This window comes from Copadichromis virginalis, linkage group LG7, assembly GCF_057382275.1.
Source record: "Copadichromis virginalis isolate Kocher_CV1m ecotype Utaka linkage group LG7, C_Virginalis_male_GT1.1, whole genome shotgun sequence".
Lineage (NCBI taxonomy): Eukaryota > Metazoa > Chordata > Actinopteri > Cichliformes > Cichlidae > Copadichromis > Copadichromis virginalis.
Window position 1 is genome coordinate 45087323 of NC_140624.1, and position 24504 is coordinate 45111826.

The 24504-nt window shown below is 39.7% G+C and overlaps 4 protein-coding genes across 9 annotated transcripts in view; 2 read left to right on the plus strand and 2 right to left on the minus strand.

The window, feature by feature from the left end:
- Nucleotides 1-8159, minus strand: part of kdm2bb (lysine (K)-specific demethylase 2Bb) — a 30270-nt gene extending 22111 nt beyond the window's left edge. The window contains exons 1-12 of one of the 2 annotated variants that reach the window (XM_085463633.1): nt 7256-8159; nt 6562-6706; nt 6380-6458; nt 6191-6237; nt 4968-5146; nt 4706-4812; nt 2515-2608; nt 2216-2369; nt 1988-2103; nt 1298-1418; nt 512-918; nt 317-403 (exon numbers count right to left, since the gene is read on the minus strand). In XM_085463633.1, the coding sequence (XP_085319759.1) occupies nt 317-403; nt 512-918; nt 1298-1418; nt 1988-2103; nt 2216-2369; nt 2515-2608; nt 4706-4812; nt 4968-5146; nt 6191-6237; nt 6380-6458; nt 6562-6706; nt 7256-7300 (1581 nt within the window). In that variant the 5' untranslated portion in view covers nt 7301-8159. Of the gene's footprint in view, nt 1-316; nt 404-511; nt 919-1297; nt 1419-1987; nt 2104-2215; nt 2370-2514; nt 2609-4705; nt 4813-4925; nt 5147-6190; nt 6238-6379; nt 6459-6561; nt 6707-7255 lie in introns of those variants that run through there. The other variant, XM_085463634.1, reaches the window with a different exon arrangement.
- A 295-nt stretch (nt 8160-8454) lies between these two features.
- Nucleotides 8455-10030, plus strand: orai1b (ORAI calcium release-activated calcium modulator 1b). Its single transcript, XM_085463637.1, has 2 exons — nt 8455-8799; nt 8905-10030. The coding sequence occupies exons 1-2, from the start codon at nt 8686-8688 to the stop codon at nt 9460-9462; spliced, it is 672 nt and encodes a 223-aa protein (XP_085319763.1). The 5' UTR covers nt 8455-8685; the 3' UTR covers nt 9463-10030.
- Nucleotides 10031-11747: 1717 nt separating this feature from the next.
- Nucleotides 11748-14104, minus strand: morn3 (MORN repeat containing 3). Of its 5 annotated transcripts, none has more exons than XM_085463646.1 (6): nt 13998-14104; nt 13198-13365; nt 12941-13098; nt 12696-12855; nt 12423-12607; nt 11748-12259 (listed from the first exon to the last, which is right to left on the minus strand). In XM_085463646.1, exons 2-6 carry the CDS (start codon nt 13340-13342, stop codon nt 12194-12196), a joined length of 714 nt encoding a protein of 237 aa, XP_085319772.1. In that variant the 5' UTR covers nt 13343-13365; nt 13998-14104; the 3' UTR covers nt 11748-12193. The 5 variants fall into 5 exon arrangements, with proteins under 5 accessions (XP_085319772.1, XP_085319769.1, XP_085319771.1 ...); XM_085463643.1 differs by having other exon boundaries at nt 11748-12283; nt 13948-14065; XM_085463645.1 differs by having other exon boundaries at nt 13918-14065.
- Nucleotides 14092-24273, plus strand: tmem120b (transmembrane protein 120B). Its single transcript, XM_085463640.1, has 12 exons — nt 14092-14471; nt 16807-16925; nt 17084-17200; nt 17283-17342; nt 17454-17549; nt 17642-17731; nt 17849-17914; nt 17997-18058; nt 21445-21537; nt 21806-21870; nt 22056-22124; nt 22694-24273. The coding sequence occupies exons 1-12, from the start codon at nt 14409-14411 to the stop codon at nt 22808-22810; spliced, it is 1017 nt and encodes a 338-aa protein (XP_085319766.1). The 5' UTR covers nt 14092-14408; the 3' UTR covers nt 22811-24273.
- The last annotated feature ends 231 nt before the right edge of the window (nt 24274-24504 follow it).

The window sequence follows — 24504 nt, forward strand, 5'->3', positions numbered from 1 at the left end:
GGGAAGGAGTGCAGTGAGTGGTGGGATGAGTGAGGGAAGACAGGACCTTAGCCATTAATAATTGTCCTGTACCAGATATGTACCTATATAACATAGGTAAAGAAATATATAAAATATGCACACCTGTATTGATAGGTAAATATCTATTTAAAATATACTCAGTGATGTTGCTTGCACCACAAATTTAAGCAAAAGGTGCATAAGCTTTGTACTACACAGGTATGTAGCACATAAAATGATTCTCAAGTGCCTGAAAATTAAGTAAAAACACTATATTTGCTGGAAAACAGATGTATTGCAGGTGACACTTTCTTACCTTTATGGTTTTCTTAGGCCAGTACACCACAGGATATCCAGTGATGGCTGATTTAGGGTCATCATCAGTATGTTCCTTTAACACAACCTAGACGGGCACAGAGAACAAAATCAAAATAGGGCCGAACTATGATTCCTGTCTGTTAAGTAATCTGAAGGCATGCCGCAAACATGTTTGGTTTTTTGGTTTTTTTACCTTTAAGTCATCCAACAGCGCTTGGGGGTTCTCTATTCCCATTGGAATACATTTCCTATTTTCCGGGAGTGACTCGAGCTTTTCAATCAGCGTCCTTAGCCCATTCAGTTCAAACTCTGTTAAATGAATCCATTTATTCTGAGGCTCTGAGTTTGGAGAGTCTGAAGGAGTTTTAAGGAAATCTAAAGAGGCCGAGCTGGGGTTACAGCTGTCCTCAGAGTCGATGGATAAAACAGCTTTGAGATGTTGGCCCTTCCCATTGTCGGGTGTGCAGGGTCCATCCTGAGGAACTCTCTCTAGTTTTTCACCCTGCTCATCTCTGACATGAGTCCCACACGAGTCCTCGTTCATGTCTTGACTCCTGGAGTCAGAGGAGGGGCTTTCTGTCTTTGACTTTGTCTCAAAATCTGCAGGGATGAAAGCAGATTTCCTATAATGGATGTTTTGATAACGGGCATACCAATGAGCAAATAATTTCTCTAGTTTGGGGAGCACCTGTTAGTAATCCTGAAATTATGGGTCAATTTGTAGGTTAGCACATATAACAAAGCAACAACAACACATCCAAACCCCTGAAACATTCAAGTTTGATCTAAAGTGACTTCCTGTGACATACCAGCTGGGTTAGGCTCCAGTCAGTGCCCCTTCCCCTCCCCGGCAACCACATGTCGCTAGGGAAAAATATGTATTACCCAACCAGCCGGCGAGCAGTTGCTGGTGGTTGTTGGTCACAAAGAGGTATAGAGTGCAATTACTTTGGTGCCGTAATTGAGGTTTTTCACTCACCCATAGATTCTTTACGGATCTCCTGAGAAAAGTAGGACCGTTTGGTAAGGCAATGCAGGTATCTCTCCAGGACATACCAGCATATCTCATAATAGAAGGGGAAACGAAACTTGGAATGAACCTGAAGGGATGACAAAACAAAAAAACTTAAAAATGACAGATTCAATTAAAGAACCATTAAAAAGTAAATGAAAATCTCAAATGGATGCTTTCAATGATTGGTCATTTAAGTAAGGTTAAAACAAAGTTGGCCTTCCATTACCACAAAAGCTTTAATGCATATAAAAAACAGCTTAAAGCGTAAGTCAAACTATAAAGGACTATAAGGAACGAGGCGGCTGCTATCTGTAGCAGTATCTTGTGCTCTGACAGTCAGAGGCTATGCAGAATTCTCAGTAATGCAACTGTAATCCCAGCAGACCAGCTCACATTTAACAGGAAGTGGAAAAAGATAGCCACAAAGATGTTAATGCACAACGCAAGTAAAATATAGAAAGAACCCAAGAAAGGGTTACTTTATCCAAAAATTAGTTTTGCAAATGCCCACACCTCTTATTCTCCTGTCTCTCTCAAGGGTAAACTTTTCACCTTCCCCTGGTTCTCAGAGAGATTAATTTCTCCCACGTGGAGTTTACTATATTGCAGTCCAGATCAGAGTTAAGCCACAAAGTGGAGAAAATAGACTCCTACCTTTGTCCTGTTCTCTATCTCATAGATGGTAAGCTGCATAGGAATGTTAAAGCTGTGCAGAATGTTGCCTCCAAACACCAGTGTGTCCACGGGAGTGTAGACAGCGTGGATCCACCCTTAATTACAGAGAGTTAAATGTGTTATAAAATGGTCAAATATTCAAAGCTGAGCATTAACGGAGCCTAATCTATTCCTGCTGGCTACTTTAAGACAACCATGCCAACACACCAGATGGGATGAAGAAGGTGTATCCTTGTTGAAGCTCCACTCTCTGGCATCCATCAGCTCGGTCTCCCAGGAAGACATCACTCTGCTTGCCTGACAGGACCCAGTCCTCATACAGGGCAAGGTTATAGGGAGTTGGAGGCACAAGCCAGAACACCTGAGGAGAAGCAGTCATTTCTACTTAGAGTCTGTAACTGTTAACAACATTCAAAGCTTTGAGGAATATTAGCAGACGTCTTCGTAGGTGTGATCAGTATATCCTAAAGAGGCAACCAAGCTTTACAAAGAAAGAATAAACTTACTTTCTGTCCCTTGAATACGTGATACCAAACTGAAGTTCCCCCAAAATCGATGTGGAAATCTGTGTAGCAGCCCTTCACGCTCATCAAACAATACCTACAAAGGAAATTAGAAAATCATCTAAGAGACAAGAAGTAAATAGGTAAACAGAAAAAAGTGGTAAACACAACATGGCTAATTACAAGGCAGCAATAATCTCAGGATGCTACCGACACAGGTAACTCTCGGGAGCGACACAGCGTAGAAAACACTTCACAATAAGGCAATTCTCCTCTAGGAATTAATTTAGGAATGATTAGAACCCCAAGACACAAATGATTTGCCAATTTAGCTAAAGAGTATAATCTCTAAGAGAATCCCCACTGACTTGGAGACATTTAAAGGAAAGCCCTTCTAAGGACATCTTGCACACGATGATACTGTGAATGCCACTGAGAGAGAATCTAACACCTTCACAAATAAAAAGAAGTTTGAATTTTGCCAGTTGAACCATCCGTCAAACAGCAAAGCCAAAATTAAAAAAAAAATAAAAATCCTGACATCATTATTGACTATTTCACAGCTTTTTAATTTAAAGACTTGTGTGTTATCACCGCATGAAAGAAGACTGAGTTCCTAGTGAATCATAAATGAGAGCATATCCAGGGTAGCTTTCACTGCAACAATAATAAAAAATTTAACGCTCCACAGCTATATCACGAGTTTCACCTCACTAGTTCTCGGCTGGACCCCGTTATGCCTTCAGAGCTGGTTTAATTCTTCATGGCATAGATTCAACAAGGTGCTGGGAACATACCTCAGATGTCGGTTCATATTGTTTTTGGTTTTTTTCCTGTTTTTTTTTTTTCTTTTTCTGAACTTTATTTGAAATTATAAAGCGAACAGTCAGTCATTCCAGTTCAGATGTTGGTTCATATTGATGTGAGGCCATTTGAGTACAGTGACATCAATGTCATGTTTAAAAGAAAATCAGTTTGAGCTATGTGATCTGGCACATTATCCTGCAGGAAGCAGCCATTAGAAGATGGCTGAACCACTGATACAATGCAGGAAGGAAGGAAGGAAGGAAGGAAGGAAGGAAGGAAGGAAGGAAGGATGGATGGATGGATGGATGGATGCTTTCATGTTGGTCTGCCCCCATCTTAAAAATGTCAGTGTGGTCTTCTGCTGCTGTAGTCCAAGATATGCATTCAGAGATGCTCTTCTGCATAACTTGGCTGTAACAAGAAGTTGTTTGAGCTTCTGTTGCCTTCGTATCAACTCAAAGCAACCTGGATGGGTTGGCTGTGCAGTAAATCAACATTTTCATATGACCAGCGAGTCTGGGACCAACAACCATGCCACGTTCAAAGTCACTTATGTCACCTTTCTTCCCCATTCCCCACTCAGTTTGAACATCAGCAGGCTGATTAGATATTTGTGTTAATGAGCAGTTGAACAGGTGTACCTAACAAAAAGCTGGTGTCCAATTAAATAGAACAGGAGGTGAGAAACAACATGGGATGTGTCTTCATGCAACAGTATACTAGATTAACAATTTTAAAGTGAAGCCTCTAGGCAAAGGGGACACCAGTGAGTATGCTGAAGGGAAAAATACAAGAGTACAGATGACTGAAATGTTTTAGTTTTGAAAATGGCTTTATTTTAAGTAATAGATTCTAAACTAGCTTCTGCACAGTGTGCTGAAATTGCAGCAGTAAAATAGTCTTGTTTGATATTCTACTCTGTTACACCCTAAACCACTGCCAGCATCTCCCTAACCTCTATGAACAATACAGGAGATTAGCAGGGTTTAAGTGTAACAGTAGAAAATATGGGCAGCTGACATTAAAAAGACAGGCAGCCCTGGTTTTGATTCATTTTGACTCTTCAACGGCTGATTGGCTGAGTGGTGTGTGTGTGCAGTCAGACCACAGTTGTTAGAAACCTTTCTCTTATGCGAGGAGGGGGAAAAAATCCTGCTGCCTAGCAACAACAAGGAGCACGTACAGGAGGTGACAGTATGCAGTACTCTACCGTGATGGAGCGATGGATGAGAGATGGGAGGAGAAACAGACATTTTCTACAAGTGTTTTCTTTTTATTAGTATTTATTTTCTTGCTCTACACACAATTTTTTTTCACCCCTCGTAGACTGACACACAGCTCCAAAGAGAACTTCATAAAAACAAAAGCACAACAGTGCAATGCATACCTTTGCACTTTGGGGTATTTCATCTCTGAGATGATATTGGTGGCTTCAGTTTGGCTTTGTTTCAAACCAGGAGGCCACATGTTGTCCACCCAGTCCACTTGATCCACCTATAAGAGCAATCAAAGCAGCACCATTCAGCAACCAATCACAGTGTTCTATCATCTTCTATTTTTGTCATTCTTCTTTGAATCTTTCACCAGATTTGTGACCTCTATCAAACCTCTTATAGTATGATACACAGCGAGGGTCGGGGGCAGATTACCACTGTGGGACGCTTGATGAGGTTCTCCAGCTTGGTGTGGCTGAACTCCAAGCTAATGACATTGAACAGTTTGTCCCGCTCTTCCTCTGGCGTCTCATAATAGCGGACAAACTGAGCCATGCTCATTTCAGAACCTTTCTGAGTGCTCACATCCATAACGTCCACAGACCGGCGACTGCCTGCGAAAAACAACCAGGATATGATGAATTTAGCCAATGAGATCATACGCATCAACATCAACACACAATCCAGTGCAGTCTGTCTGTGAGTCGGCGTATGCTTTGTCATATTTATACACAGAGAAGTTGTACTGTTGCAAAATATTCTACTATGAACAAGAGCAGTACTTCTTATTTGTAATTCCCAAATTTAACCACTAGATGGGGCAACTACACCCCAATCATACCCTGGCTCAATTTCTTCCAGGGCACACTTAACATAATTATATTTCACTGCATTAGAAAACAGTCGCAAACAGAAAACAGCATGATGAGACCTTTAACATAACCCCACAATATGAGCAAGAGGCCCTGGGTGAACCTATCGTGATGATCCTACACACATAACACAATAGTACAAGAGGTAGACACAGACAGAGATACAGGCATACAGCAGAGTGACTAACAGATGCATGCTCACTAAATAACTTATTTCCTAAGAAAAATACAAAAAACAACACTGATGTATTAACATGCATGATTAAAATGTGACTTTTTTTGACGTTCTCTTCTATTTTTTATGTCCATTTCTAGCATTTGGCATCGGCAACATCCACTAGATTTGGATGGTTGGTAGGCAGATCAGTAAATAAATCATTTCTACTATATCTTTCAAGTTAGCAATTTCTATAATATCAGATAAAATTAGCAAATTGTTGTGACAAAACTAAAACAGCTACTCATTATCCTGAAACTTCCCACATGCCTAGTCATAGTTAGTGCAGACTGAACATGTTTCATCATAAATTAAATTAAAAGGAAATTTGACCATGAAACATGACTTCATTACATTTTTTTAAGTCAGCATGGAGCCTCACCATATCACAGACTGTTTTGGGGTTTGTTTGTTTGTTTGTTTGTTTTTTTACTTTTTACAACAATGCAAAAGCCCTTATTCTCTGAAGAAGATGCAGATATACTTTGGTCGTGTTTGCACACAGGCTAAGAGTAATAAGTATATGCACGGGTAAAAATATGCATGTGTGTGCATCGGTGTCTACTTACCAACTAGTCCTTTAATTTCACTGACTGTGAATTCTGGATCTGGCATTCTGCATATTTATAGGAAAGGGATGCATGTTGTTTAGTTCCCAAAGACTTAAAACCATAAATATATATATAAATAAAATAGAAAGTAGGTTGAATCTACAGCATGTGCACAGGCATTGCACATTTAAAGGAAAGGTTTCTCACCTGATCCCTAATTGATCTTTCTCTTTAAAAATGAGAGGGATCCTTAGACCCTCCCTTTGCACATACTCATAAGTGAAGTCTGCAAGACAGTAGTTTTACATTTAGGTCCAAAGCAATTATTTGAAAACTACTGCAGTCACATGTAACCTATAAGAAAGCTAATATGCACCGTGCTGCTTTACCTTTACCCTCCATCACCCGGACAAAGTCTGCGCTGTAGCTGTCACTGAGGACCTTTTCCTCCACGCTGAACCCTCTGATGTTTACAATTTCCTCCACGTCAGACAGGTCCTCGTTTTCGTCGTACATCGTCCGGGAGATGGAGCGCTGCCATTGAAAACGAGATGTTTTACAAGACAAAAACAGAGCCACGCGGAAAGAGAGAACTCTTTCTACCCCAAAAGGCCACTTTCTGCCCCCCTTGAACGGTCATTGTGACTCGTGTGAGGGAACCGATCGTTAATTTTACGTGTGACTTTCAAACTGGAGCAGTGGGTTGTGCTAAAGTTTTGATAGTACTATAACAGCAGTCATTTCTTTGAATGTGTGAACTAGTGCAAAAACTACAAAGCCAGCTGTTTGTGATATTTTATGGAAGCGATTGTAAAATGTTTGCTCGACTCCGCTGCTCCAGATATTGATTTATCTCGTTTTAATTACGCTACGCTCGCTCAACTACTGCGATCAGAAAAGAAGTTATAGACTCTAAAATGCGACAGTTAGCCGTTTTTCCTCGTTTTGCTTAAACTTGGACATCTTAAGTGACTTGACAGATATCCCAACGCTCACAGTGGCGAGGGTTAGCTTAGCTAACTAATTAGCTCGCTGCCAGTCTCGCCTCATAAGCTAACATTTAACACGGCAGATGGTACACACCAGCCTGCGTCCGGATTCAGCACACGTCTCTGCGGCCTGAGCCATCGTCTTTTACGATTGTTTTCCGGCCACTCAGTTTCGCGAATGCATCTCCGTGCGTGGCGAAGTTGAGAGAAAACACTTAGCACGCTTTACGGGTTCAAAACAAGGAAACCATGTTTTTGTGTATTACGTCACCGCCAGGAACCAAAACATTGTTGGACAACGTCACGGCATGTCAGTACGCTTTTTAACCTCGCTCACCAACAATAAACATTCCCCACGTCACACGGTTTTATTGTAGTAGTGGGGGAAAAATGATACTAATACTGGTTAAACCCCCTGTTATCGAATAGCGCTGATATCTATTTTAAACATCAAGCAATAAAAAGGAGGTATATTTACTCACGTTTATTAAACTATAAAGAACGGTACATTTAACTTAAAAAGTTTATTTTTTATTTCTTTGTTTATAAGTTTTACACGTGCAATTCTAATAAGCTTGTTTCCACCGCTGAAAAATAAGATAAAATGTAAAAAAAATAGTTATTATCTTAAAATGTTAACTAAATAGCTTGAAATTTCAAGCTATTCAATCAGTTTTTTTCTCCTTTTTCCCTAGTGCGAGGAAAGTACAGAGTTAATTCAAAATTTGGGGTTATTGTTGCAAATTTTTTAATTTCATAACTCGAAACTGTTAAGTCATATTTTTATCTCTTTGAGTTACTCAATTTTTTTGAGATAACTCCAAATATCGACTCACCTCTCCCCGGCATCATTTTATTTTTATTTTCTACTTCTTTTTTTTCCACTGGGAGAAACAAGGGTCCGTAAAACGTAGCTCAGTCGAAATTATAGGTTAACTCAAAATCTTGACTTACCAACTTAAAGCGCTGAGAACATTTTGAGATAATAACTCCGAATTTGAACTTACCTCTGCCTGGCATCATTTTTATTTATTTATTTAAAAAAAAAAATCAATGGCGGAAACAAGCCTCCATTAAGCGTAGCTAAGCTGAATTTTCCGGTTATTTTCTCAAAATTTCAACTTAACATCTCGAATTTCCAAATACTTCCTCAATTTTCGAGTTATTTACTCATACGGTTGAGTAAGTACCGGCAAAATGTGACTTTAGCCATTTTTTCAAAAAATGTATGTATTTATTTATACTGGCAGAAACAAGCTAACATATATAACTCCGTAGTTACACTATTATCGCTGACTAATTAATAATGAGTAGCACCATGTTTTTAAAGCAAATGCTCAGCAGCGGATGTTTCCATGGGAGCGCGCAGACTTATGGGTAATGCAAGGTGCAGGCGGTACAGCGGCACGCTGAAGAACGACAAGAAATTGCTTCCGCAGTTCAGTTAGCGTGCGAGGTTAAATGCTGTGTAAGTGTACGCTGTCCTTTTTTAAGTAACAGAGTGTTTTTGCTAAGTGTCGCAGTATGAGTCTGAACGAGCATTCCCTGCAAGCGCTGTCCTGGAGAAAGCTGTACCTGAGTCGAGCTAAACTGAAGGCTTCCAGTCGGACCTCGGCTCTGCTGTCTGGATTTGCTATGGTAACACGGTCTCCTGGCAAGCACTGGCACTCTTCCGAATCTGTTAGAGGACATTACTGACCTGTGTTGTAACGTTGTGTTTCCCGTTTCCTTCCGTCTTCTCAGGTGGCTATGGTAGAAGTGCAGCTGGACAACAGCTACCCCTACCCACCTGCCCTCCTTATTGCCTTCAGTGCCTGCACCACTGTGCTCGTAGCCGTTCACCTGTTCGCTCTGATGGTCAGCACCTGCATTTTACCCAACATAGAGGCCGTGAGCAACGTCCACAATCTCAACTCGGTGAAGGAGTCCCCACATGAGCGAATGCACCGGCACATTGAGCTGGCGTGGGCGTTTTCCACAGTCATTGGTACTTTGCTCTTCCTGGCAGAGGTGGTTCTACTCTGCTGGGTTAAGTTTTTGCCCATCAAGCCCAACAAATCCAGCAACAGCACAGTTTCCTCCGGAGTGGCTGCTGCCATTACCTCCACCTCCATCATGGTGCCCTTTGGTTTGGTTTTCATAGTCTTCGCTGTGCATTTCTATCGCTCCTTGGTGAGCCACAAGACTGACAGACAGTTTGAGGAGCTGGAGGAGCTCTCCAACCTCACCAGGCTACAGAACGAGCTTGATAACAGAGGAGAATCTTCCATCTTGCAGTCGCCAAGCTCACATTTCCCATAGTCAGGTCCAGCTGATGCACATCTGTGTTGGAACTCGTGACCCCTTTGGGAATTCTCCAAGTCAGAAGCCTCGTTATTGGCTTCTATGGTTTTTACAGGAATGAAGATTAATCTCACTCTTTATTGTGAAACTTATTTTGTGAAGAACAGTTGTATTTTTTAGAAAACACACTTGATTGACTGTGAACTCGTATATCCGCCGTGCTGCATGTAGCTTGAAATCGGAAAGTCTTAACAGTGGTAGCTGCCTCACTGATCTCCAACGGTATGGGAGAGATGTCTGAACAGTAACCTGGAATCCTGTCTGTTGCTGCCTGCTGTATTTATTTAACCGTCTGTCAGTGAATACTTCATTTGTTTATGTATATTACCATGTGCACCACGTGTATTTAACCCTTTATTTACACGGTCTTATTGTTTTTGTTTTTTTAAATGTTCATCATTTGCATTCAGAATGCTCTCCATTTGTGTCGACTAATCAGCTGCACAACTTACAGTACAACTTCAGTATGTTTTGCTGTCTCGTTTTGCACAGGCTGTGGTGTTCAAATAAACACCTTTTCACAAAGTGATGTTAAAAGTTAACGATCATAGCAAAAATCAAAAAATGTGACTGCTTGTGGAGAGTCTGGTTTGGGCTTCGTGAGGATGCTGACTTGCCAATAGATAGATGTTCTGTCCTTATATTACACAGACTTTGCACTATGGAGCTGGCAGGATAAAGAGCCTCTAATGTCAGAGCAAGCCAGACATTTGTGTTATCACACACTAGATTATCTAGAAAATTATGCAGTATATGTATGAAAAAGAGCTTAGTCCTATCTGTTTGCCTTAGACTGCTGACATTTTTATACACACTAACACAGCTTTATAATCTCATTGGGATCTCTGCTGGAAACTTAATGTTAATATTAATTGTTAGTGCTGTATTTTGAAGAGTCTGAGCACTCACATATTCTGAACTGGCATTTTGCCTTTGTGATTCAGTCTTGAAGTACATACGGAGAGCTTTCCAATTGTGTTTTTAACATAAAAAGTTTTGAATTAAGAGTCTATGTGAGGCTGTAGTCCAAATGTGGTCAGAGATGTGTTTACTTAAGCAGCTGGAACATTGATAGATGGCCATAATCCAGTTGCTAGTGAATTCTAAAAAATTAAAATATAATGAAAAAGTTTTTTGTTTTTTTTTTTGTATTTCTAAAGGGGAAACCATATTACACTTAGAGTGACATTTTAAGCTTTTTTTTTGTTTGTTTTAATTTTGATGAGTATGGCTTGTAGCTCATGAAAATCTGAAATCCAGTCTCCTGAGTTGGCTGACCACTTGCACACAGTAACGGCAGAGTCAGCACACCTTGTAGTAGAATGCTTGGCTCTGTGGGAAGGGGCTGAGTCCTGCTGGAAAAGAAAATTGGCATCTCCTTAAAGCTTGTCAGCAGATGGAAGCATGCAGAGCACTGGAAAACCCTGGCAGACATCTGTGTTGATTTTGGAGTTGATGTAAAACACAGGACACACACCAAAACAGCGGCAGATAATACAGCACCTCAAATCACCACAGACTGCAGAAACTTCACACTGGACTTCAGACACTATGGAGTCTGCGCTTCTCAGTTCTTCTTCCAAACCTCTAAGACTGTAATTTGCAAACAAAATGCAACATTTGCTTTCGTCTTAAAAGAGAACTTTGGACCGCTGAGCAAATTCAGTTCTTCATCTTTAGCCGAGGTAAGACATTTGTGATGTCTCTGCTTCAGGAGTGCCTGAATATCACTTCCTGAGTCAGCTGTTTTTGACAATCCTCTCAAAGGTGTGATTATCTTTTTTGCACCCTTTCTTGCCACACTAGCAGTCAACTTTTTAAATCCTGTGATGCAGCACTCTCGAGAACAGCCAGCCTTTTCAGCAATGACTTCCTGTGTTCATTCGCAGTGATGATCATCATCATCTAGTCAACTGTCAAGTCAGCAGTCTTCCACATGATTGTGGTTGGTGGTATTGAACTAAACCGTGAGATACACTGTATTTATACTGTTTGAATAGTAATTTACTCAAACTCTAAATTAAATATTCTAATAATTTTAGATACAGGATTCTTGATTTTCATCTATATTCCATAATCACCAAAATTAAGAAAAAAGAAATGTAGTGAAATATATCACTGCGTGTGCGATGAATATAGAATAATATGAAATTTTATCTTTTTGTATTTCTTTGAGAAGCAGTAGTATTTTTCAAGGTTTAGATGTGGTAAACATAGCAAAATATCATCCTCTTACAGACTGGTTGTTAGGACTAGTGTTTTATTCTTAGGACAACTACACAAACTATAAACAGAACAAAGCGGCTTGTGTGTTAGTTACAAGTTCACAAGGATTTACACACTCAAGGCTAATGTGTGATCAGACACCATATGACAAACAGATGGATGTGTAATACTGAATTTATCATATGACAATCATACACATACATACACATACATACATATAAAAAATCTGATGAGGCATTTTTTTCCTTTATGATCTATTATCTAAACACTTTTAATTGGCATTGGCAACAGATAAATTTGTCACATTAATGGATGATTAAAGGATTTTGCCCCTCTGACAAGGACAAATAATCTGTGACAAAATGGATACATGCTGCGAACCCATTATGCTTTTTTTTTTTTTATTCTTTATCAGCAAGCATGCGGTGAAGTGGAAACTTGCTCTTGATCCTCTTGTTGTTTATCAGAACCGGCCAAGGTAAGCTGATTCGGCTTCCCTTAAAACCAGCTGAGTATTGATCAGGTGTACCTGAAAATAGAAGATAAGTGCATGCTTTCATGCACAGTAGTACAAATGGAACAGGGCTTTGTTGTCAGTGCTCATATGATTATGTCATGTAAGCAGTGTAATGTAATTAGTCGTGTAATTTAATTTTGATCCATGGCTGTAACAGTCAGAAGCAACGCTGTACCTTTGGAATCTGATATTTTGCAGGCATTGGTGCGCCATCTCTCCCAACATCAGACAGGGTCCCACATTTTGGCACTCCATCCACCCAAAGGCCTTCATAAAGCTGGCCTTTGTCACAGTAGTAGAACTTTCCATGACCATCCTTCTTCCCCTCTCGCCAGCTACCTTCATACCTGTTTCCATTTGCTTAAACAAAAATTTGAAAGTCGCATTATAACATCCAAATTATAATCTAGTTTTGATTCACATGCATGTATAGAAAATTTTCTCTTACAAAATATAAAGATTCCTTCTCCATGATTCTTATCCTTCAGCCACTTGCCCTCATAGATGTCTCCATTTGCATAGTATATCCTTCCCCAGCCACTCCGTTGGTCCTCGCTCCACTCCCCCTCGTACACTGATGAGTTTTTGTAAAAGTATGTGCCATACCCCTGAGAAGCCGGACAAGTACATCACTGTCCATACATACCGATATGTCTTGTAGCGTGCATGTGAAACATTATGGCAGATACATACATGCTTCTTTCCATCTGTCCATTCACCACAGTACTTCTTCACATACTTCTTTGATTCTGGGAGTAAAATGCTGTAGGTACCATACCCGTCACGTTTTCCGAATTTCCACTCTCCATTATAAATGGCACCAGACTTCTTCCAAACCTGATTTCCCTTGCCTTATAAAAATAAATAAACAAACAAGCAAACATGACAGCTGCACTATACTTCGAACCTCTCAGGAGTTGAGTGGAAGCTGACGACAAACTATATCTCACCATGCTTCTTATTGTTCTGCCACTCCCCGGTGTATTCGTTTCCACTGGCTGAGAAAACTGTGTGTCGTAGTCCACATTTCTGTGATTTAATGTCCAGCAGTGTTGACAATGGGGGACTAGTTGGAGGTCTTTTGAGAAATGGCATTGCTAGTTGTAGCTTGATGAAACCTGTAAGCATTAGAATGAAATTTAAAAAAACAAATACATGTTTGCTGTCTTTCTGCCACTGAAAATGAAAACAAATATTTTTATTTGTATTTTTTGCCACCCATAAGTCAAAATCTAAAGTTATTGTCTCAAAATATGACTTAATAACTCAAACTTTAAAATTATTTTGTCATGTTTGAGTTAGTAAATTGATATTTTATTTTTTGAGATACCTAACATACATTTTTGACTTGATAGATGTCAAAAAAAAAAAAAAAAAAGTTTTGTTGGTGGCACAAACAAGCTTCCATACCCATTAAGCAGTACGTATCACCAAATTCATACAACAACAACAAAAAACACTGCCCTTCTTTGAGGTTTTAATTAGGAATTGACAGTATTTTAAACACACTTTTCCATGATGTCTAATTGTATATCAAAACTGTATTTTCTAATTCAGAATATGAAAAGTAGCCACAAGGTAATCTAAGGAAACTAGTTAAGCTCTCCAGCTTAGTTAGCATTACAAGTAAAATAGAAACGTGGAAAAGCAAAATAGCAAAGTAGTTGTACCTTCGCGGAGTTTCCAAGCGGATAACTTACTGAAACTGAATCCGCTTGCAAACTTTGCCAAACAAAAGCCATTAATTTACCGAAGAAATCCAGAAAACATGTTACACGACTAGCCGTACACAGCTTCCCTGGTGACCAGCAGCAGCAGGCGAGCAAGTTTGTATGCTGTATCCTAGCAACAGCAATGTGTACAGTTATTGGTGACTTATAAATGTAATTGGGAGACCATTTAAAAATTCGAGTTTAACATGTTTGGGTGTCATTTTTAATCCACAAGTCATGTTTTATTTATCTGCCGTTAGTTTTTTTTATTTACTGTTTGATGGCTTCAACCGTGGTTAAACCACAGTGTTTGGTCATCACGGCGGTTTACGAAGTGCGCATGCTCCGCACAAGAGTTAAAACTCGCCTGAGTGGCCGGAGCAGGAGCAGCCCGTGGGTGAAAAGCCTTGTGAAAGAGTCTTCTTCGCCGAATAAGCTACAACACTGCAATGTCCAAGCCGAGGTTTCAGGCGGAGTGGGAGGAAATTGATGAGGAATATCAACAATTACAGGTGACTGAAAACTCTTAAACGAGTATAGTATAATTTGTGCTAGCGTGCCGTCGAGGACATGCAGGGTTCTGTAGCAGTTTGTCTAGCTCTTTCCTATTCGCCATTCATTCTCAGGTCATCCGTAAACCGAGCATCGAGCCAATAAGTGCGCTGTTGGCAGCAGTATCCGAGGGATGCAATATATTTGCCGTGCGTTTTATAATTTTTCTGACTTTACTGTAACATCGCTGTGTTGTAGTCGCTAACATTAGCAATAGTCTTCTTAGGGCTAATGTGCTTTGCTGCTAATAAGCAGATACAGTAACTTAGCTAACCGCACACTGCATTGTTGTGCTATTGACTAATGTTAAATCATTGCTACCGAAGTTGAGGTAGAGGTTAAAGTGGCTTCACAAATTAGTTTCTGGGTCTTTGGCTTGGGTGATTTATTTAGGAGTCCTTGGGGACATCAGCAGCCATCGTGAAGTTGACACGCTAGCTCACGTTAGCCATAGTTTGCTAACTTTGAACAACATGAAGATAAGAAACTGTATTGTTCGCCTAAAATCTCTGATTCTGAGACACCTCACAGTTTGTGCACACGTGGATCTGAAACTGAGCAGAAACCGCCTCCCGTTCATATTATAGCTTTTATATTTCAGCTTTATTTACATCTTTCAAACAGCTGCAGTTCTTTAGAGAATGTTAATACACATATTTTGACTAAACTTTTACAACTATAAACAAATGTGTAAACAAATTATGAAACGATAAAAGAAAAATGTCGTAAAGCTTTAACACGTACAGAAATATTGAGCCCACTTCAATTAAAAAAACAAAAGTCAAGGGTTTTTTAAATTGCCACTGAGGTGGAGTCATTCACCTTCAGACACTGGGGCCACGATGGCTAAAAGCTGATTCCTCCTGTGTGTATAGATCTTGGGACCAGGAGGCCAGCTGCATAGCATCTGACTTATGTTTATCTGTATATGATGATTATGTGACCTCTGAGAGAGAGAGACTGGTGCCAGACCCATAGAAGAATTTAAAACAGATTTTGCATCGTTTTCGTGTCAGTTTGAATGGACGTGTACTTAGATCGTGTGCTCAGTACTGGCTGACTGGTATAACCCATTCTTTTAACAGGCCATTTGCCTCATCATAACTGATGTCAGGAAATGATCATGTGATAAAACAAAGAATGCTGAAACACAACAAATGAGAGCTGCATGTAGATTGCTTTCTTTTACCTATTAATTGCTGGGGAGTTCTCCCTACTTTTTGTAGTGTCGCTAGCTTTGAATTATTTCATCATAAGGACACTCATAGGACAAGTATTAAACAATTACTGTTCTCTGCTGAAGAGATCAGTCCTGCTTTTGTGATGGTGTGCTGGATGGATGGAGGTACAACAAAGGGGGTTGAACTGGCTCTAAGGGGGATAGGAATCTGACCCCTGATTAGCAAACTTACATGTAGTTTACATGTATGACAATAGGATCCGCTTACGGGGACTGTTTCACTGAAGAACAGAGTATTAAAGGCTCAAAGATTCAGAGGATAGTGAGTCACTCTCAGCATGAATGGATGAATGAACTTTTATTGTCATTATACATAGGCAAACTTTCATTGTACTTTCTCTTAGGATTAAAATGACAATAAATGAACAGAATGAATAAATAAATAGGATTAATAAAAATGGGTATGTAATTAATGATAAAAGAACTTAAACTTAGAAGCATGACTATATATGGGTGTGTCATCAGTTTTCAGTGTTTAGCCAGGACATTTCTATTTACATTTTGAAGTCTACTAATTGTTTGAACTGCAGTTCATATTTCCAAATGATATAATTTACTTTTAATTAATTTATAATTCTTATTGAAGCTGTCAGGTAAAAGACAGGTGTGTGTGTGTGTGTGTGTGTGTGTGTGTGTGTGTCAGATGCTTCATGCTTTTTGATGGGGAGAAAGTGATGACAGTGTAGCTACGAGCGCAAATTTGTGGAATTTGCGGTTTGTCTTCATACAGAAAGGTTGGACAGTTTTTCCACTACTGCTGAAAGAGACTATGAGCCAAAAGTTTCATCTTTTGTTGTTTTGTTTGTTTTTTAAAGCTTGGCAAAGACTTGTGTGGGATAATAATGCATTTTTATTCTATCAAACAAGGTTTTCAAGGGAATATGACAAATTTCAGTTGAAGTTAATCTGTAAACACCCACTGGCTTTTCTTTGTATTTGTATTTTGATTCAGTTGTGGCTGTATTTATCTTTAAGTCCTAGCTGGTTGTGCTTAATCCTTATTTCTGCATTTCAGCAGATGTTTCTAACCAGACATGTATTTAATTTATTCACAGGAAACTCACAAAATATACAGACAAAAACTAGAAGAGCTCACCAGTCTTCAAGCAACTTGCAGCAACGCCATCAGTAAACAGAGGAAATGTCTGAAAGACTTGAGGCACAGTTTAACCAAGTAAGTACACCTGCTATAAAAGTAGTCAAGCAAGTAGTCGACGGTTTCCCACGACTAAAATAAGCACTTAAATGATCTGGTTTTGATTTCGGTGATATCATGGAGAGTGAAAAGTATCCTTCGTCTTTTCTCTTTTTGCCCTTCTGCTTTCCTTACAGGTGCGCACAGACGTGTGACGAGAAAGAGCTGAAACTAATAACTGACATCAAAACACAAATAAAAGATAAAGAAAATGTTTTCTTTGACATGGAAGCATATTTGCCAAAGAAAAATGGGTGAGTACTATTTGTTGTTAGTGAGAGATCTGCTGTAATCACTAAGCTTTATTTCATTAACTTGCATGCTTTTCATTTTCAGACTATACTTGAATTTGGTCCTGGGCAACGTGAATGTAACCCTTCTCAGCAACCAGGCAAAGTATGTGTCACCTTTTAGCCTCAGGAGCAGGTTCCCGCTGTGGGTTCAGATTGTTTTTTTTTTTTTTTATGTCAGTCTCTTATCATCTCTTTCTTCCGTTTATGTACAAAGATTTGCCTACAAAGACGAGTATGAGAAGTTCAAGCTTTACATGACAATAATCCTGATGTTCGGAGCAATAACCTGCCTCTTCTTTCTAAACTGTCGGTGAGATAACCTACCTCCCCCTCAAAGCATGACTGGTGGTGTTATTTTATTAAGGATTGACTTCTTATTTATTTGTTTTCTGCCTTGTTTAGGGTCACTGATGAAATCTTCAACTTTTTGTTGGTGTGGTACTACTGCACATTGACCATAAGGGAAAGCATCCTCATAAACAACGGCTCCAGGTGTGTTGCTACTATCGGAGCATTTATCCTTTAGTGGGTTATTTTTAAATTAAAGCCTTTGTCTATGGAAGATTTTTAGTTGGGAAAATTTTCAAGTTCCTCCTTTTTTCTTTTCAGGATCAAAGGGTGGTGGGTGTCTCACCATTATGTCTCCACCTTCTTGTCAGGTGTTATGCTGACATGGTGAGATATTGTCTTTGTTGATTCAGCATTGTGTTGTTTTTATTTTGGGAAATGTGAATGAGTTGGTCTTTTCTTTCCTCAGGCCAGAAGGAGCTATGTATCAGATGTTCAGGAGCCAGTTTCTTGCCTTCTCCATCTATCAAAGTAAGATGAATCCATGAGATTAATTCATTTACTTAGTGCTAAATTAGCTTATTTTTTTACACTCACTGGCCACTTTATTAGATACAGATGTTAGTACCAAGTTGGGAACCCTTTTGCGTTCAGATCAGAATTCTTCATGACATGTAAGATTCAATATGGTCCTCGAAACATTTGCTCCATATTGACAGTTGCTGCAGATTTGTCAGCTGCACATATGTGATGCAAAACTCCAGTTCCAATAAATCAAAGGTCCTCTATTAGACTGAGATCTGATGACTTTGGAGGTAATCTGAGTAGAGTGAACTCTTTGTGATTTTTAAGAAACCAGTTTGAGGTTATTTGAGCTTTCACATGGGGTGTTGTCTCGTTTTTGGACCATTTTCTGTAAACTCTAGAGATGGTTATGTGGGCAAAATCAGAGCAGCTGAGTAGTTTATGAAATATTCAGACAAGCTCGTCTGGCAGAAACAACCATCCCACAGTCAAAGTCTCTTAAATCTCTCACCTTTCCTCATTCTGCTGCTCAGAACTTCAGCAGGTATTCTTCTGTTTTTCCAACTCCCCTTCCTGCGCTTCTTTAAAAGCAACAGTTCAAGATTTAATAGTTCAAAGTCCAACATAAACAGCTCAGTTACATCATGACAGCAGAGCAATCTGGGCACACCACTGAAAAGTATAGATGAAGTACAGTACTAAAAGTACTTAGGGTTGACTTAAACCTCAGTTTAAAAAAAGGGGTTTTAAGCATGAAAGCCTTTCCTGTTTGTTATAAGGAACCTCATAACAAATAATGCATTTCACATGGTTTTCTGTTGTTTCGTCAAACATTGCCACACTGCATCACATTTGAGGCACCATGCTGTCGCAGTGCCAAATAAATGACTACCAATTGCATCAATAGTTGGCAATACGAGTGTCTTCCTGGAGACGGAGACAAATATATTTTGATTATTTGCGGAAGTAAACAAAAAGAAATATTAAAAAGCAAATTGTCAGATTGGAGGTGCTTCTATCACATTTTATTTGGCTTTTGTGATATTTAAGGGATGAAAATAATAATTTCTGCCCTTCAGCCAATTATTGCATAAAACTGTGCATGGAGAGAGAAGATGCACTTGAGCTTAAGGTCTAAAATCTGGGATTTCAATATTTAAAAAAAAAAAAAAAAAAAAAAAAAAGGGGAGAGACACACACACACACACACACACACACACACACACACACACACACTCTGTAAATCAAAGCTCTAGTTGAGGACCCAGAGGGGGTAAAACAAACTTCAGATGCTTTCATCACTATTTTCCCTTGAATGTTCCCATGTCAGACGCTCACATGCAGTCACACTGTGGTGTGATGCCACACTGTGCCAGAAGAGGGCAAGGTCAGGTCACTTGCAAAACCAAATTTGTTACATAACCCCCCAATAAAACAAAAACTTTGAATGACTTCAGGATGGGGCAGCACTTAAAGGTGATGACTTACAAGTAGGGATGGGTATCGTTTAGGTTTTATCCGATACCGGTGCCAAATCGGTACTTTTGAAACGGTGCCGGTGCTCAAACGGTGCTCAAAGACTGGAGAACACAAAATTGGTCCAAAAACCTCTCATGTTCAGCTGGTTTTTTGTAAAAAGATAACAATGTTAGCCTTTTCTGCAGCTATGAGGCATATATGGTATCACTCTTGGCTGGAAGCAGTGCTTAAACAATGGAAAAAACACAAACTTTGTCCAAAACCTCTCATGTTTAACTGTTTTCCACTTTTTCTTTGGTCATTTTAGCCTTTTTGGCCAGGGTGAAGGGAGTATCTGCCATCAAACAAGAAGACAGCCGCATGTAGCTATGATGATGTTTGCTAGTTCACCTTACATGCATTAATGTAATAACGTGGTTAGCCTACTAAACGTAAATTACACGCGAACAACATTAAGCTACTCACGCAGAGAAGAACGGCTGCTGCTGCCTTCATCATCCATCATCATTTCTGCTACACTGACAGGGCTAGGGGCCAGGACTCTCCTCTTCGTGTTTTTGGGGGATATTGCTAACTCCGGGTCCGATAACAGGCAACCCACGCACAGTAGATGTGCTCGGTGTGAGGTCTCGCAGCAAGCTATCATACGGCGCATTTCTGGGCTTTTAAAAAAACCCGCTATGCGTCGCCAGGTGTTTCATCGGATTTGAGGTGTTACCTCCTTTGACAGTATCACAGTATCGGCTTAAAGCACTTGTTGCAGGTTGCTGAGTTTGCATATTTTGCTATGAAGTACAGCCAGACTTATGACCGCTTCGCCTTGGACATTTTTAATCTGTAGCTCTGCTCTAAAAGAACGCACGTACCTGGACCCGCCTACTATCCTCGGAAACGTAAAATTATTGGCTAGAAGTGTATCACAGCTCAGGAAAAAAAGCACCGAAATGTGCGCTGCTTTTCGGTCTGGTTACTACCGTTTATGTCAGAACCGGTGCCATGATGGCACCGGACACCGGTACCCATCCCTACTTACAAGTTTGTACTACAAAGAAATACAGTAGTTAGAAAGTCATGTCACAGTATCTCATGTTCACAATGATGTTGGAAAAACTGGATTTGAATACTTTTCCTTTCCATTTGTAGGCAGCTAAGATTTATTAGTGTGTCTGCAACTGCTCTTGCAAACCGTGTCTCTTTGTATTATGTGTCTGTATATTTACTCTTAAACTGTACAAGTCATTGGATGGAGCCATACAACTGGATTGAGCTGAGGTACACAAATAAAAAGCTGTCAGTGAAGAGCTTCATTAAATCTTTGTTGTAGTCTGGGATTAGATTTGATCTGTATTTGCAGAACTTGCTGTAAATGTCTGTAAAAAGGTTCCTGGTGAGAACCTTTTTAAATAAGAGCTTTAATAATACAGATGATTTAAAGTTGATAGTTGGATTTAATAAGGTTGTAGAAAGGCCTAAAAACTAACCGGACTATAACAAAGAGCAGTTTATTTAACAGTGATGGAAAATGATGAGATTGTAGCTGCTTCATCAGCCGTTGTTAAGCAGTTTGTGGAAATATGTCTTCTCCTGAGTATAGAAGGGAAGTCATGTGACACACTGGCGGTTGTACTTGTTGCTATGTATATCATGAGGTGTCAACTCTGTGAGGGTGCTCTCTGGTCAGGGTTTTGGATGACAAGTCAAATGTTTGAAAGTGTAATAATTTAAAAAAAAAAAAAAAAAAAAAAGTCTGCCTGACAGATTCAACCGAATGTAGAACTTGTGGTTTTGAGCCAAACTTCACATGGAGAGCTGCAGTTTGTTGATTGTTATTGTTGCCATCAGTGCTCTACAATAAGAACATGGTTACAAAGTGCAGCGATGAATAATTATTTTTAATCTTTTTGTTCCTCCAGGCTTTGTTCAGTTCCTTCAGTACTACTACCAGAGCGGCTGCTTATACAGGCTGCGAGCTTTGGGAGAGAGAAATCAGCTGGACCTCACAGTGGGTAAGCTATTTTTGATGATAACCATTTCAGTTGTTTGAGTCATCTGCAACATCGTGTCTGGGTGGGGGAAATGGGGGATGGGTGAGAGATGGGGGCAGTTGTTAACATCAGCGTGCAGGGTCACAGATGTCCCAACACGCTGGAGCACCGATGACACAGATCTGCTTCCTCAAACATCTCAAACGTCAAGCTGTTGAGCAGTGAAATCGGAGTGAGAGCACTCCAAAAAAACAAAACCTGACAAGTGACTGTTTTTCTGTCTCTGCAGAGGGATTTCAATCTTGGATGTGGAGGGGACTCACGTTTCTTTTGCCTTTTCTATTTTTTGGCCATGTAAGTTTTCATGTTTTTCTACTTGTATCCAATATAAAACTTCTATTGCTCGATTGCACTTTTCAGGAGGACTGCACAAGATCCTCACTGGGCATTAAGAGCATAAAATGGCCTGGCGTTTTTTAAAAGAAACATGTGTCTGTGCAGCAACATCATGAAAGATGATGCCTCCTCTTCTTTCACAGTTTTGGCAGCTGTACAACTCTGTGACCTTGTTCCGCTTGGCAAGCCATGAGGATTGTAAGGAGTGGCAGGTAAGGATCGCATTTGCAGTTCAAGTGCTTAAATGTCAAACCGACATGTTGAAGCAGAGCTCAAAGATAATTTTATGTAAGAGGAAAATGTTTGAGACGCTTCTTTTGGATCTCATTTGTACATTCCTCATGTATATTTGGTAGCAGTATAAGCTAAGGCCACATTTGGGGTCGTATTCAGAGTTATATTTACAAATTCTGACCCTACCATCAGAGTCTCATCCTCCGTCTCATTTCCTCTAATCTCTGACATGAAGGCTTTTTAACCTAGAGAAGTGCCGCTCACTGAATATTCTCTGTTTTCGGACCATTCTCTGTAAACCCCAGAGGTGGTTGTGCGGGAAAGTCCCAGTCTGACACTAATAACTGTGCCATGTTCAGTGTCGCCTACAATCTGTTGAACTTTGCTCGCGCTGTGCCTGCACTTTCCTCATCACAGCAAGAACCGTCTGCGAACACAAGTGTTAGGAAATGATGCGTTTTAGAACAGTCGTCTTCATTTTCGTGTCCTGTTTGAAAGACGCACAGCTGCACATGCCATGACTTGTAACCCTTTTTTCTTCTTTTAGGTATTCATGCTGGCTCTAACATTTCTCGTCCTGTTCCTGGGAAACTTTCTCACCACGGTAAAAGTCGTCCACCAAAAAGTTCAGAAAAACCCGGAGAAGGTCCAAAAAACTGACTGAGAATAACCTCAGCGAGGCATCTTCAATGGCCAGTCATTTTGAAGTAACACGCACAATCGCTTGATGGACTGAACAGAGTGTGATCAGGTCGAGACGACGAGGCTGAAGCCACCGTTTTGTCTCGGGCAGCAGCATCCGGCCAAAGTTTCTGACAAACATGTTTTTACATATGTATGACTGTGTTGATGTTCATATGGGCACATCACAAAGTGACGTTCACCTGATAGGTGTGTGTGTGTGTGTGTGTGGAAAGAGTGTGTTTATTTGGGTGTTTGTGTCTGTGCATGAACCTTAGCGGAGAGCCTCTGTTCAAATCATATGCAAGTAATGAGGGAAGGTAGCATCGTTTAACAGAACAGAAAATAGTTTGCCTTTGAAGACCTAACGTCTGTCACACACATGCTTCATACTTCTGTGAAGTAATGATGATCAAAACGTCTCCCGAAAAAATTGATCACTTTCAGTTTGAGGCTGTACTTCACCACCACCTTTTTGTCTCATCTCCCTGTTGTGTGATATTATTTTTACTGCTAGTCTTTAGGTCCTGAAAATCTCAAATGTAGGTCCAAAGCTTAAAAAAAATATATATATATCAAGCTGATACTTGAGTATTGAGAATTATCTGAAAGGGTGGAAGAAAAAAAGAATCCCTCTGCTGTCTCGAGTGAGAGCAGCTGCTCTGTCTTTACTGTCACTGTTTTGTTTCCAGATGAGTTGGGACTACAAAGGGAGCACTACATTGTTTGTCTTTTTGAAAGCAGCGGTTTCAAAAGCCATAACTTTTTTTTTTTTTTTTTTTAATCCCAAGAAGACGCACATAACATTTAGCGACACAGTTTTTGGGGAAGATGGTTCAAATTACTGTTCTGAGTTCCCGTTTTGTTACATGTTGGAGAAATGTTTTGATTAAATGCTGCTATTGGCACCAGTACTGTGAGACTGATTATGAATTTTTTTTTTAATGTTTTCAATTATTTTTCTAATTCCACAGACCCATATACCCTATAATATTTGAATTAATTTATGGTGAGACCTTTCACTTTGCTTCACATAGTTTTCTCTGATGCCTTACTTTTTATTCATGGGATGGGGGAGGGGACAAAAAAAAACACTTGTTTTGTGAAAATGGTTTCGTTGATTGTGTCATGTCTTGTGCAATCATGCTCCTGGAGAGAATCTCAGTGTCTGTGTACTTTTTTTTTTTTTTTTTTTTAAATTGAGGGAAATTGATCACATCTGATGTGATTAAAACACTTTGTCTTTAACACAAAGAAAAATTGTACGTAGCCATTTTTCAAGAATGCAATTTGCTCCCTGAGTTTTTCATGTGTCCGTTATGGTTAAATCAGCACCTGATTAAGAACAGTAACTCGTTTTTTCTTGTTCTCACAGGTGTTCACTGTATTCATTACATTGTTTCAGTCCAACCTGTGATAAAAGCCTAAATAAACTGTGCAGCCGCTCTAACGCGTTATGGTTTTTCAACTCTAGTGGGCGCTATTGGTAAAGCTAAGAGTCGTGCTTCAGACTGACGGCCACAAAACAACCTAACAGTCATGAGTTGGGTTTTTTGTTTTTTTGTTTTCTTCTCCTTCACTCCTTTAGATTGTAAAAGCTACATCACAATACAAACAATAACTCGGTGCCTCCAATAAATATGTTTTTGGTAAAATAACAGTACAAAAGTAGAGAGA

Bases quoted from the DNA above. Each gene is read 5' to 3' on its own strand.
- morn3 (XM_085463643.1), bottom strand. From the start codon at position 13,342: ATGCCATTTCTCAAAAGACCTCCAACTAGTCCCCCATTGTCAACACTG. The intron at 13,099-13,197 runs GTGAGATATAGT...TATTTTTATAAG, and splicing joins GCAGAACAATAAGAAGCATG to GCAAGGGAAATCAGGTTTGG. The intron at 12,608-12,695 runs GTAAGAGAAAAT...TTTTTGTTTAAG, and splicing joins AGAAGGAATCTTTATATTTT to CAAATGGAAACAGGTATGAA.
- tmem120b (XM_085463640.1), top strand. From the start codon at position 14,409: ATGTCCAAGCCGAGGTTTCAGGCGGAGTGGGAGGAAATTGATGAGGAA. The intron at 17,343-17,453 runs GTATGTGTCACC...TTATGTACAAAG, and splicing joins CTTCTCAGCAACCAGGCAAA to ATTTGCCTACAAAGACGAGT. The intron at 22,125-22,693 runs GTAAGGATCGCA...TTCTTCTTTTAG, and splicing joins AGGATTGTAAGGAGTGGCAG to GTATTCATGCTGGCTCTAAC.
- orai1b (XM_085463637.1), top strand. From the start codon at position 8,686: ATGAGTCTGAACGAGCATTCCCTGCAAGCGCTGTCCTGGAGAAAGCTG. The intron at 8,800-8,904 runs GTAACACGGTCT...CCGTCTTCTCAG, and splicing joins TGCTGTCTGGATTTGCTATG to GTGGCTATGGTAGAAGTGCA.